At 39.1% G+C, this 14,918-nt stretch overlaps 1 protein-coding gene across 5 annotated transcripts in view; it reads left to right on the forward strand.

Moving 5' to 3' along the window:
- The window catches only part of AFAP1 (actin filament associated protein 1), a 124,861-nt gene that overhangs the window by 73,267 nt on the left and 36,676 nt on the right, over window positions 1–14,918 (forward strand). For all 5 annotated transcript variants that reach the window (XM_074865684.1, XM_074865686.1, XM_074865687.1 and 2 more), the window contains exons 5-6: window positions 2,392–2,603; window positions 5,633–5,812. In XM_074865684.1, coding sequence (XP_074721785.1) covers window positions 2,392–2,603; window positions 5,633–5,812 — 392 coding nt within the window. The remainder of the gene's footprint in view (window positions 1–2,391; window positions 2,604–5,632; window positions 5,813–14,918) is intronic.

Genomic DNA, 14,918 nt, shown 5'->3' on the forward strand with positions numbered 1-14,918 from the left:
ATCCTCTGATAGGAAAGTCTTTGACACTGTCGTGCTAACATCCCTTCTTCAGTGTGTACTCAGAGTGTAGAAAAATGACCCAACTCTACTCTCTTGGGAAGACTATATTTGAGGAGAGTCCCCCCTGTACACTCATGTTTTAAGTTGATCTGATGAAAATTAACCCCCAGACACTTACATTGAAAATGTGCTTTCTTAATTTTGGAGGAAAAATCTCGTTAGTAATTAAACAGAAAAATTCTACCAGAATAGTATTTCCATGTCTCAGTATATGAGTAGTGACTTCTTACTTCTGCTTCTTACCTCAAAAAAATTAAAGTTTCAGAATAATATTATTGTGAAAACTAGAATAAAGTAACAAAAGAGGTAAAATAGTATTGTAGAAAGGGAGCAAACATCAAGGTGAACATTGTGACAGTGGCATAGCTGCAACAAAGATCACTGCTAAATTCGAGGAAGGGCTGAGGAGGTTATGGGCACCTAAGTATTAATTTTTTGAAAAGGCAAGGGCATGAGTTAAAGATGAAGTTTGCAGAGAGACAGCAACTTCAGATTATGGCAGCTTGCCCCTTAGCCCGTGCCTTTGGGAGAAGGCCTTCTTGAAGATGCTGATTTAATGACTAGACCTTGCATCTTCATATTTGGTAACACCACATGAATCATTCTGCCTCTGCTTCGAACAGGCTGACATGCTACTGTGTGTTTGAGATTGGTCAGTGATCTCTCAAACATTTCCTGATGTTTCTCTGTGAAAGTTTGGGGATAGCCTCTCTGAGAGGAGGTTGGAGGAGAGAGAATGTTTTGCTTTGGTTCTGGTTTTGGTGGGGTTTTAGACTTTTTTCCTGCTTCATGGGGAAGAAGGAGGAAGAGATGGATGAAGCGGCAAACTGCCAGATCTTACACATTCTTTTAAACAAATATGCAAAAATACTCTGAAATAAATGTTTCCAAATCTGTCAGTTTAAACATCTACTCTAATTTTTTCCATCTTTCTCTTGATTTTTGTAAAGCAAGTAAAAAATTGTAGTGTTTTCCCATTGATAATGGTCTGAGGCTTTTACCACTTGCCCATATGGAGCTGCCCCAAACCAAACACTCTGTAGCAGAATTGACCAGAAGAGGGCAATTAAGTTAAAAAAAAAAAAAATAAAAAAAGTTGCCAAAGCTTCAAATTTTATTTTCATTTCATTTTGGAATGAATAAGTGCTGTTTCATACACTTCTGTGAAAACACAAATCGGATCAGAATATCTAGTCTTGATTCAGAGATGTGAGGTCTGGGTACATCTCATTCTGACTATGCACATAGGGAGGAACTGATATAGAATGAGCTTTCCAGCAATCCACTCTCTTGTCCTCTTCCCAATAGTCCCAGGTCTCTTTCCTACGTATCATCTGTGTCCTAAATACCTAGCTAAAGCGAATGAGAGATTTTCTTCCAATTTCTGGCCTAAAAATGTATCAAAATCTACTTGAAATATTCTGATGAAATTTCAGCTGTTAAAAATATTCCGATTGATTCTCCTCCATGGAAGCATGTGCCAGTAGATAACAGACATGCCTTCAGGTGTTATTGTCTGAAGGGCTTTATATATATACACCCACATAAATAAATAAGTATGAATAGTGGATGAGGGGGTTCTGTGATAATGACAGATTAGTTTTGTAGTTGATGGCACTTGTAGAGCTCACTGCATTGTTGAAAATGAAAGGCCTGAACAAAGATTATTTAATAAAAAGGAATCTTGCCATTCCATCACCAGACTTGGAGCAGGATTAAGCTGTTTAGGCTAAGCACATAACAAAACGTTTTTTTCAGAATGCCTTTTACCCCAGCAGAATCTGTAGTTCAAGGAACAGCATTGTCTATTCAACGTTAATTGTATCAGTTCAGGTGCTGTATTTGAGAATTATATGAAACGTTATGATAGGTAGATAGCGCCCCATAATGTACTCTTTGTCATATTCAGTGTTTGTTTCTTGATACGCTGTACTAATATTGACATTTCTGTGCCTACATGTTGCATTATGCAATAGGGCAAGATGAAGATGTTTCTCTGTAAAAGAATTACAGAAGATTAAGGTATTTGCAAAATAATATTTTGAAGATAATAGAACACTACCTAAGATTCTAGCTATGTATTGCCAGTTTATTCTTTCAATTAAAATTCCCAAAGTATCAGTATGGGTCTTCTATAAAGTTTCATAATCAACACCATCTCTTACTCAATTAACTTAATGTATTGATACTACTAAGCACTGAAACAGTAACTTGTTCATGGCTGACTTTCAAAAGACTTAACTTAAAATGAACCCTGTTGAGATTTTTAGTTATTTCAGTACACTTCGTGGCTAAATGTTTTAACTTGACACTTTTATGCTTTTCTTAAAGATTATGACTCAGATGCTATGAGCAGCTCTTATGAATCCTATGATGAAGAGGAGGAGGATGGAAAGGGGAAGAAAATGAGACATCAGTGGCCTTCTGAGGAGGCCTCTATGGATCTGGTGAAGGATGCCAAAATCTGTGCCTTCCTCCTTAGAAAGAAACGATTTGGGCAATGGACCAAACTACTGTGTGTTATCAAAGAAAACAAACTACTGGTAATTTTTATTTTTATCTAGCTATATTTTCTTTGTACCTTTTAGGTGATGTATTTATTTTTACAGGAATCTAGTTTTTGGAATATTTTCTGCAAACAGTGGCCAAGTCTACAGTAACCTTACCAAAAAGTTCAGTCATTATTTGCCTAAGAAACAGAGAAGCACTGAAAGTGTATCATTTAGCCACTTAGAACTTTGATTTTTATTGCACTTAAACACAAGCAGTTCCCTAATATTGGAAAGAAAGTCTGGCCTATTATCTTCTAACATATTTCATTTGGGAAAAAAAATTGCTGAAACTGTAAATCCAATCTTTCATTCCCTGTGGACAAAAAATCTCATAGGGAGCTTTGTGTATGAACTGTTGGATCAGACCGCTGGAGAGAACAGTCCCTTGTTAGACTGAGAATTCACTTGGCAGCATATGCCGTGGTAATGTATACACTTTAAACTAAACCTTTGCCATCTGTTCTGCGGTAATTACAGATGCAGTATTCACATGATGCACAGCTGCATTATAGAAAGGAAAGAAACAAGTGGATATATTTGTTCCTTAAGCAAATCTGTTCTGTTTCTTTCTGATTGGAGACACCAGTAAAAGATTCCATACGTTAGTAAATTATCTGCTCATAGATGTCTTTTTATTTTCTGAAAAGAGAGCATAATTGAGGGAAACATTTCTGTGTCATTATAAGCAAACTAATGCTTACAGTAATAAATAAGTTGGGGTCTTAGGCACTCTGTGCCTTCCTTTCTGGTGCCTCCAACAGTTGTGACTAATTATGGAACTAGTAATTACTGCAATATCCCAAATGTTAAAAGCTGATTAACAGGTGATAGAACATTTTCTGTAGAACCTCATTATTCTACACTAGTACAGTGTAGCTTAGGTGTGTTCACTTTCCAAGTATATTTGTGCTTATGGCAGTATAGGAAATGACAGGATATGAAATAGAGGTAAGAGATTTCTGAAAATATAGTTGGAATGAATTTGCTAGTTTTCACTGGTTACTGAGGATTTAATTTTTGTATCGTCCTCTATTTAAATGTTAAAAAGAATGTTGATTCTGATTCAGTTTTTATTATATTGTTACACTGCCATTATCCTTAGTCCACATTTTTATCACTATATATCAGGATCATATCAGGTTTCAGGACTGTCTGATAATAGCTTGAACAAAAGAAAGAAAGAAAGAAGGAAGGAAAGAAACAGATTTTTCTCTGAAGTCACACAATATTTCTTCTACATTTATGTTTGTTGTTCTGTATAAAAATGTTGTTTTTTCTATTTTCATTTCCTTTAGCCACATGTGTGGTCTGAAAAGCTTTTTTTTTTTCCTTATATGGATTGTCTTTCAGTAAATCAGTAAAGGGGATTAAGAAAACAAAAATCACAATAGGAGTCTAACGACCAAGTTACACAAGATTGGTTTATTGTTTGAAGGAGGACTTAGACATTTAACTTATGAGATATGCAAGTAAAACAAATATATGTTCTTAGGGATTAGTAATTGCTTGTGTTATAAATGCAGCTGTCATCGTAAAACCAAAATATTTCAATTAGATTTAGACATTAGAAATAACTTGTAGTAGGGTATCGTTTTTCACTTAATGTCCTTTAAATACTTCAGTTTTAGTAATGTATAATTATAAATAAAATTTTTAAATTAATATAAAGGGAATTATATGCTGTTTATTGCTTCTTAAAGTGACTAATGTTGTATGTTTTCAAGATTTCGTAGTTTGAAAACTTTTTTTTTTTTTAATGTTACAAACTTGAAAGCTGTGACCAAGCTAGGGAAACTTTGAGTTAATGGGCTTTGAAGAGGGAAGGAGGATTATGAGTCATTTGCAGAGGCCGGTTTTGCAGGGTGCCTGTATTTGCTCAGCCTAAGTTATAGTGTTTATAACATTCTTTTAACAGCTACTGTCTTCCTGACAGTTGCATCGTGACATGAATACTGCTGTAGACATGCAAAAGTTCACATGCTTGTCGCTGTCACATTTATACTCAGCTATTCTATGTATGCATATACTAATTAGTCTTCTTTATTAGCAGATACATTCTTTATTATCAGATATCTCTTTATCTGTCGTGCTTACTTGTATGAATGAAAGCCCAATTTACAAAAGTACATAAAATAACTGGGCATTCATATACACAGTTAAACATTCTGTAGTCTGGCACTACGACAGCTATAGGAACCTTAGCTGCACTGACGTGTTGGAAGGTGAGAGTAGGGACGGGATCTATAGGACAAGTGATGTAATGTGGAACCCTTCGTCTTTAGATCACCAATTCAAACATAGAGCACGTCATCAGTGGTCCAGCATGAAATGGCTGTTCAATGACAGCATTTACTAATGAGGGAAAAAAACATCACGTAAGTCATATAGTTTTAGCCAGGAGCTTACAAAGAAAACTAACATGCAGATTTATGCAGTTTTGTGCAGTGACTATTAAACTGTGTTAGGTGAAAAAGTGGGACTTTACCCCCCTTTCCACACTGTGACAATTTTTTTTACTTATCTCAAGAAAAAGAACAGCTGAGTAAAGCATGTGCCAGTGTCTTTGCAAGAGCAGCATGTAGGCACTGATGTAGATTTGCCTTGATATGCTGGGCTGTTGCTGGAGGGCAGGGTAAACATCTGGGCTTTAAAGTCGTTAACTGTACAAGTTTATTCTGCTGTTACAAGTGAATAGATATCCTAAATCACCCTCTTCCTACCTCATCAAGGTCAAGGTTGAGTCATAAGGATAACACAGAGAAGCTTAATGCTCTCCATATGTTGTACCTGTCCTGCAATAAAAGATGTCTATTAATGTCAGTCTGGAAGTAATTTTGCTTTACAGAGGGAATAAGAAGGAGATAAGCAAAGCTGGCGTTGGCTGAGCAATGTGGTATGTGGTAAAGGGGTGCATGAAAAATATTAAAAATTAAAAAGTAGCATTTCTATATAGTAACAGCTTTCCCCCAAGGTTCAGAAAGGTGATAGCTAACTTTTGAACTTTCCTTACATTTATTTAGTGTTACAAAAGTTCCAAGGACCAGCAGCCCCAGATGGAGCTGCTCCTGAATGACTGCAGTATCACATACATTCCCAAAGACAGCAAAAAGAAGAAACATGAGCTGAAAATCTCTCACCAAGGAGCAGATGCCCTGGTTTTGGCAGTGCAGAGCAAAGAGCAGGCAGAACAGTGGCTAAAGGTAAGGGGGGATTTCTGACTAGGAGCTTTTCCACCCACAGACTGCTTCCATTACCTGCTCAGTTGCTGTTAAAAACTGAGATACAGACAGCAACTTTCAGGTAAATCCAGAACACTTAAATCCCATCTAATTTGGGACTGCAAAAATACAGACTTAATGTTCAGGCCTCAAAGCAACTTCTTGGGCAACCAGAAGCTGAGTATTACACAGCTGCTGCTGCTGCGTATGGTTTTCACTGAAAATTACACAGTAATCTGGCACTGAGAGGGGAGGTGACAAATTCCCTTCCATCTTCATCTCCAGCTTATTCTCAGAATGCTTTGGTGGTTAGGGCACACTGGTAAGGAGCTGAAGGTTCAAATTACCTAAGGTGGAGGGGGCTGACGGACAGGTTGCTTTTTGGAATGGCCTGTACTGTAGGCCTATGGCTACCACTGTAGCCTACTGCCATAGGCTACCCTTCAAAAATTGGGCATACCAACATCACAGTCACCTTTTTAAAAAGGAGCTCCAAGGAGATACCTTTTTGAATTGTCTGGATGGAGAAAAATCCTTCAGCTTCCTGAAGTCAATTCAAGTTTGCTAATCCTGGTTGAGCAGTGTATTATCTGTTATGGCTTGTTCTGGGAATGCAGACTTCTGAGAAATACAATTTTGTCATAGAGTCATAGAATAAGTCATAGTATGGTTTTGGTTGGAAGGGACCTTAATGATCATCTAGTTCCAACCCCCCTGTCATGGACAGGGACACCTTCCACTAGACCAGGTTGCTCAAAGCCCTGTCCAACCTGGCCTTGAACACTGCCAGGGAGGGGGCAGCCACAGCTTCTCTGGGCAACCTGTTCCAGTGCCTCACCACCCTCACATTAAAGAATTTCTTCCTTATATCTAATCTAAATCTACCCCTTTCCAGTTTAAAACTGTTACTCTTTGTCCTATTACTACCCTCCCTGATGAAGAGTACCTCTCCAACTTTCTTGTAGGCGCCCTTTAGGTACTGGAAGGCCGCTATAAGGTCTCTCCAGGCTGAACAACCTCAACTCTCTCAGCCTGTCCTCACAGGAGAGGTGCTCCAGCCCCCTGATCATCTTTGTGGTCCCCCTCTGGACCCATTCCAACAGGTCTGTGTCTTTCTTATGTTGGGGGCCCCAGCGCTGGACACAGCACTGCAGGTGGGGTCTCAGAAGAGTGGAGTACAGGGGGAGAATCACCTCCCTCCACCTGCTGGTCACACTTCTTTTGATGCAGCCCAGGATACAGTTGGCTTTCTGGGCTGCGAGCGCACATTGCTGGCTCATAGTCAGTTTTCCATCCACTAATACCCCCAAGTCCTTCTCCACAGGGCTTCTTCTCTCAATCCACTCATCACCCAGCCTGTATTTGTGCTTGGGATTGCCCCAACCCATGTGCAGGACCTTGCACTTGGCCTTGTTGAACTTCATGAGGTTTTCATGGGCCCACCTCTCAAGCCTGTCAAGGTCTCTCTGGATGGCACATCCCTTCCCTCCAGCACATTGACCGCACCACACAGCTTGGTGTTGTTGGCAAAATTGCTGAGGGTGCATGCAATCCCACTGTCCATGCTGCTAAAAAAAGATGTTAAACAGCACTGGTTCCTCCACAGACTCCTGAGGAACACCACTCATCACTGCTCTCCACTTGGGACACTGAGCTGTTGACTCTTTGAGTGCGACCATCCAGCCAATTCTTTATCCACCGAGTGGTCCATCCATCAAATCCATGTCTTTCCAATTTAGAGACAAGGAGGGTGTCATGTGGGACAGTGTCAGACACTTTGCACAAGTCCAGATAGATGACATCTGTTGCTCTTCCCTTATCCACCAGCACTGTAACCCCATCGTAGAAGTCCACCAAATTTGTCAGACATGATTTGCCCTTAGTGAAGCCATGTCGGCTGTCACCAAACACCTCGTTATTTTCCATGTGCCTGAGCATAGTTTCCAGGAGTATCTACTCTATGATCTTGCCAGGCACAGAGGTGAGACTGACTGGCCTGTAGTTCCCCAGGTCTTCCTTTTTTCCTTTCTTAAAAATCATCTTCCACTCCTTTGTGTTCATTTTGCAAATGTGGAAAATCCCAACACAAGGGCTGCAGTTTTAGATCCTAGCCAGATTACTAGTATTTATGTTGGACTTTGCTGGTTTCAAATGTGGAGGTCAGTGAAGTAGTGTGGGAAACTATCACTGCAGTTTCAGTAGCTTGTTTTAAGACCTTGAAATGCAGCCTTTTAAATGCATGTAAAAGTCTGAATGCGTAAGACTCATCAGGCATTCCCCATGCTGTGCTGTGATCTAACCTTATAAGGTACTTCTTTTGTATTTTCCAAATACTATCGAATTAAACATGTAGGAATTTCCTGATGGCAGATAGTTTTTCTGCAGAAGAAGGAGACATAAATTGCAGCTTAAGAGATACAAGTTCTGCTGTGGGCTGTTCTACTAAATGGAAAATTAATCTATAATATCTTATTTTGCAATATTTGAATATACCTTTTGGGGGTTTGCAGTTTGTGTATGTGTGTGTTTGGTTTTGACTGTGAGTTTGTATCTTAGGTTAGAAAATGCACTCCCTGTGGTCTTTTAATAGAAACTAATCACAGCTATGTATTTGTTTGTTAGGCTTCTTCTAACATCAGTATCTTGTTTTAAGTCTTAAAATCTAACGCCATCTAAGTGTCCTACTAACTCACCTAGAGTTTCAGAAACACTGACTGGAATGAAAAGAAATTCAGAAGTCATATTCTTTCTCAAGGGAATTCCACTCTAATTAGATCATAGTAACTGCACCATTATTTCCTGTGTTGTTCTAAACGGGTTTGGTAATGCTGAATTCATTGGTATTTATCAGACTTTCATTCATAAAAATGAAAGAAAATGTTTAAAATTTTTTTTTTTTTTAAGTTGTATATCAAACATTCCCCACACAGGCACACAAAGCAGTGCTAGATTTTTCCATATCCCAGATGCACTCCTGCTACTTTAAAAAAACAAATTATTTTGTACAGTTGCATGTTAACAAAGTTGCGTGTGCCGAGGGTGTATGGCAGGACAGTATGTTATCTGCAAAGCACTTGGAGTCAGTCTGACAGCACTTTATTTAGTTCCTTCATGCTGCAAAGCTCTCTATTAATAAAAGCTCTTTCAAGTCCATGGCAACGCTACTGTACGCTCAACTTCCAAGTACTCAGCACTGCTGCAGCACTCTGTTCTGTTTAGTACAGATTGCCTATCCAGCAGTATCCAAAAATGGCCTGTGCAGCCCTTAAAACAGCTCCAGTGTTTTCAAGAAGTATAGCTTTTTGAGGAAAAAACCACTGTTTTTTGTATTTTTAAATGTAGCAAAATTTAAGAGATTTTTTCTTATTATGAAAATAATCATCTTTTTGCTCATTCAAACCTTACTTAAAATGAGCTTCTGAAAATCATGTGTAGGAGTGCTTTGTGTAGGGAGTTCCTATACTGAGAAAGAGATCACTGCTTGGGAGAATTGGTTTGAGCTGTGCCTCCCTGTCACTCAGAGGGCCAGGGTCCACTCCAGCACTCTGTCACCTACATGTGATTTCTGTAGTTAATAAAATGAGCAGATTCAGAGACTGACAATGAGAAAGTCCGCTGCAACCACATTTTTAAATCATATGATTCCTTGTTTGTCAAAAATACTGTACCAATATGTGCCAGTGGAGACAGGTTAGCACTCAGGAACAATGGGTTCTCATGAATGTATATATAAGTGTCAAATTGAAGCTTTACTCTTGAGCCTGAAAAGCTCAGAATGGTTTGGAGGCCAGATTTTACCATGAAAGCTAAACCAGATGATGTTTTTTAAAGTCAGATATAATCAGTATGTAATACATTTACTTAAGCAAATAATTTTAAAATATCTATTGGAAGACAAGTGCAAAATAAATGCAGAATATTTTAGACCTTTTTTGTAAAGATGACACCAAAAAACCCCAGCTGATAAACCTAGTGCAAATTGAAGTCTAGACTGGAAACCACAAAGGGAGTTTCAGTTTTACCAGCTAACAAATGCTTGATGAAAAAAAGATAGCTGATGTCACCAAAGAGCCTGTCAGGATTTCAGAGCTGGGAGCGTAACTAGTATAAATTCAGGATAGAGCTGAGATCATAGCAGTAATATGGTGGGCAACATAAAGTGGTGGAATTTTCCAGACTTGAGTCCTAAAATGTTCCCACAAAAATGTACATGAAAAAATGTGTGCAGTTACACGCTGACCCCAAAATAAGCTTTTTCCATACACGCTTGAGTATATGTGCATCTGTGTGTGCTTTTGTGCATTTGTGGTCAAGTAAGGTCTTAAATCTGCCTGTTTGTCTCAGCACATCCAACGGACTGGTGAAACTATACTTACTTGTCAGCATCCCTGGGAAATGCTACATTAAAAACAAAAAGACTACTTAGAACATGGTATTACAAGAAGATGCTTGTTTAGTGGCTTCATTCATACAGATGAATGTGTCCTGTGTGCAGGACCTTCAGACTAGGCCACAGAAAACTGCTCTTAATATTAAAAATACATGGATGCCAAAGAAATTAAGTTCTGAAGTAGCTTCTTGTAGAAGACCTGTAGAAGAAGGAAATGGTCATGGTGTCTGGTCGCAAGGCCTTCCCCTTAGCATTGCTTCCTGCAAAAATGTATTTCTGATTTATCATGCCAGAGAGATAATCTATCATTTTGGAGTACTGGCCTTGATTTTCATTTTTCCCTAATGTTAGGCACCCTTTGTTAACTTTTCTTCATTTTATGGTGTGCAGCTATTTTGCAGCAATCTCTTCAGCTGAGGGCCTGTAATTGAGCAGTGAATCTTTTAGGCATGTTTCTGCATCTATCATTTTGACAACGTTCAGTCAGTTCTGAACTTGTTGTAATAAGAGGGATTTTTTGCCCTGAAGAGAGAAGAAAGCCAAGGCTGTGACTATATCCAGTCATCCAGAGACCCTGCAACATTCCTCATAAGGCTGTTAATCTGGTTGTCTTAATGAGCTTCCATCTCTGATAACTGCATGTTGTCTCCCATAAAAGTCTTTGAAAACATTGTTTTTTTCACTGCCCTGAGCTTAGTGAGGGGAGTCAAGTAACTTCTGGGCTCCAGTCTTACTGTGGACTGAGTTTTACTGAAGAATAAACTACTGACAGCTTTTCTTTTACCAGTTTAAATCAGCACAAAACTGTGCTTGTAACTGTAAACACTGTGTGGCTGGTTTTACTTTCTATGGGAATTTCCAGCTAGAGCTCTCAAAACACTTCATACATTACTTTCTTGTCTTAAGTAATGTTCCCCAAAGAGGTTATTATCTCCATTTTGTAGCTGAGTAGAGTCACGTGCTGAATGATCATGCCTTAAAACTGAGTGGAAAAAGTGTGTTTGGGGATGCATGCTCAGTACAAGTGATTTCCATATAGCGTTTATTAGTTTATAAGTAACTTCAGGAACATACTGTGTCCCAAGATAGTTGGGCTGGGTTCTTTCTCCACTGCACATCAACACCAACAGTGAAGGGTTTGCAAACTAAATTAAACCTCCCAGGATTTACACCTCTATTGTCTCAAAGAGATGGTTTTAGATACCTTGGTTCAAATCACAGCAAGGTCATTATACTTGCATAAGAGCTATTTAGGGACTAACCTGGAGATGCGATGGACCGAGTGTGTGTCAGAGCTTTGATGAGCCTGCAGGGCTGCTGCCAGCGTGCTTTGACAGAGCCAGAGGACCCCAGCTTGACTGTGAACCAGTGTGTGACTGGCACCATGGAAAACAATATGTTACTTAAAAAAACAGATGCATATGTAAATTTAAAAAAAAAAACCCAAAAAAACAACACACCAATGAATACAGAACCACAAACATCCTATTTACTTGTTTTATCAGGGATAAGTTTTCTTTAGGTTCCCAGCTAAAATGACAAATACAAGCTGTAGCAGGTCTCAGCAGAACCCAGGAGGGCCAACCCACTTGGTCCCCTGCTTTCACAACTAGATAGTCTTCCTCCTCTCTCCTACTCACAGCTTTGGATGGAAAATTTTTAAAATCATACCTAGCTCAGATTTATGGCCTAAAGTGTGGTCTGCATCTCTGCACCGCCTGGGCTCGCCTTGCGTAGGGTGCCTCTCCCCTTGCAGCAACAATGCCCCCAGTCGCCCTCCCAGGCCACCCAACACCTCCTTCCCTGGGCTCTGCCCGATCCAGTGGCCATATATGGCAATAGACTTCATGGTAATAATGCAGGAGGAGAAATGATACATGGGTTGTCTTGGTTGAATATGTCAGCAAAGTATTTTTAAGGGGATATGCAGACATTAAAGATAGGCTTGCTGGCTGCTAGTCTGCTAGAATCTCATCCCCACTTTCCTCAGACAAATGGCAATAAGGCAGAAAGATTAATCTTTTCAGGCTAGGGGATGCTTGAGAATGACATTTTCCAGTAGAGAAGGTAAAGGGGGTTTCTTTTTGAGACTTAAAGCACAAGCTATGATGAGAATAATGCCTGCTTTTCCTCTAATTTATCTAATTAAACTCCTTGGGTCTTTTCTTCACTGCAAAATTCTAAGAGAGTTTTGGTGCTCTCTTAAGGAGGAGGAGATTGACATTAACATATGTAATGTGTAAGGATCCAAAAGAGAGAGAAAATGAGAATTCAGTCATGCCAAAATGACAAGGAGCCTCAGAAAGTCAGTACTCCTCCAGCACTGAAAAAGGAGTGTTTCAGGAATGAGAAATACTAAGTTAGGTCTGGAGCCAAACCCTTTTCCCTCTGCTGTGTTGTGTTGTGCATAAGCAGATTTCAGCTTTACCATATTCCTATCTTCAGAGTTAAGCAGCAGAGGTAGGGGATACAGCCCATCCCATTTCTAGCAAATCCTGTATTTGCAAAACATTTGGGTAGATGGGGACGAGGGGGTGGAGTGGCTGGATGGAGTTCTAGCCCGGTTACATACGGAAGTGAAGCAAATGTGCAGTCAGGCTGTCCGCTTTCTCCCTAGTCACTTCTGAAATCCATCATATTAAGTGTGAGTTTGTCCTCTGAGTTTCATGAAAACTCTACACAGATGCTGTAATCACACCCCTGTGGTAGCACAGCCTGTAGCCTGAACTCATCCCACAGTACCCACCAGGAGAGAGGTCTGCCAGCTCCTCGAACGCAGAATGACTTTCAGTCTTATTTCCTTATCAGGTCCCAAAGAGATCAACCACAAGGAGCTATCTACAAGTTTAGTACTTCCACTCATAATTTGTTGTGTTGCTGTGTGGCAGGGTCTCGCTAGTAAGCTGCTGGCTTTCTGATTTTACTTCATAGCCTGTGCCTTTTATCTGAAGCCTGTATCTTTGAAGGTAGCTGTAAAAATCTAATTTGATTCTTCTGACGTTGAATGTAGAAAGAATAAATGTCAGGCAAGTATATTGCCTCCAGTCCTGGTGTGTCATTTAAAATAAGGTACAAGAATTATAGAAATTTGTAGGTGAGTGCAGATACGAAGGTTTTATAGTAAATGTTAGTGCTTGTGTAGTAAGATAGTTTTAAGGAGAGAAATATTCCAGAGACACCACGTGGCAGAAATTCCACTGACTTCAGCCGTCATTGTCAAGGGTTTGGGGCAGGGAACCTTTCCAGCTTTCTACCAGCAAATATTTCCCCTCTATGCCTCATGTCACTACACTCAGTACAATACACTGGTATATATCCTCATCCAGCTGGGGATTCAAGACCTTCCTATACCATAAATAAGGAAGAATAATATAGTTCAGGCTGCACAAGCTTCTTCCAGGTCTGCATTTGAAAGAGGCAGTTCTGAAGTCTATTAATTGTAACATTGTAATGGTAATTGTGGTATTTAAAATTCTTGCAAAGGAATAACAGAAGATTATTTTAAATGTATGTAGCTTTGAGGGCTATACAAAGAAATGAAAGGTCTTCATTCTTCTGATTACATTTGCTCGTATATTTTAAATATTTGAATACATAGTCTGTTTATGATCTCAGTTTGATTTTCCTGGCAGATCACCCTGTGTGTATACGTAATGCACAAAGGCATTTGTGGTGAGAAAAAGAGAATGATTTCCTTTTTCTAATGTATGAGAAAACTTAAACTATTAATGAAGTATGTGCCATTACGAAGTATTTTCAGTACAGCCTACCAGATTATGCCATTTTATTAAAAAGAACACATTTGGGGATTCCTTTTATTTGCTTTCTAGTTTTGGAGCCATTGAGATACATTTATTCAGTTTCACACATTTCATTGCAGTGGATAAAAGTTTGCTGACCTCCTTTCCCCACTCTGTCACAAGTATTTTTTAACAAAAATAGTGATCTTTTGTTTTCATATGGCTCCAGGAGATGGAACATAGAAAAAATTGACAAGAACTCTGAGTCTTGTGATTGAAATTATGCAAGTTGGCAACACGGGTGGAATGTTTTATCCTTAAAATTTTGAGTTAAAGCTATAAGCATGTGAAAACCACATTTATAATGGCAGCTGTCTGCAAACGTAATTATAGAGAGTGCATCCAGGCAACCATTATATATTAAAGGCGTTTCATCCTGGTGAGCTGTAGAAGTATGAGTTTTATGCTGTGCATCGAACACAATTACATTGCACATAGAAGGTGATGAGCAAGTCTTTGCCAGTGAACCCCTTGAACCTAAATGAAGTGTTGGATCCTTGAATATGCATTTACTTCAGATCTTGCCACAAACTTCCATTTGATAGTGTGTAATTTTTTTAATCAAAATTTAATTACAACCCAATTAAACACTTTAAATTCTCCTTAAATATGTGAGGTATGATAAGAACCGGATTTACTTGAGTGCATGACTTTGCACATACTATTCAGTTAGTTCTGCCAAATCATTTCCCTCTGTTCTGTCTGTAACTCCCATTACTATCTGCCTTTGCCAAAGTTAACTAACTGTGTGGTGGGAGCAGATGCTGAAAACATGAGCCATTGAATCAGGGTCATGCAGGAGACAGAAATGAATGTTCCCAGAAACCGTACAGTCACATTTCTCTAGGAAGAAAACAGCAGTGTATTTACACCATACTGAGGACCAGCAAGTGAAAAT

Source organism: Strix uralensis, chromosome 4 (assembly GCF_047716275.1).
Source record: "Strix uralensis isolate ZFMK-TIS-50842 chromosome 4, bStrUra1, whole genome shotgun sequence".
In the NCBI taxonomy this organism is placed as follows: domain Eukaryota; kingdom Metazoa; phylum Chordata; class Aves; order Strigiformes; family Strigidae; genus Strix; species Strix uralensis.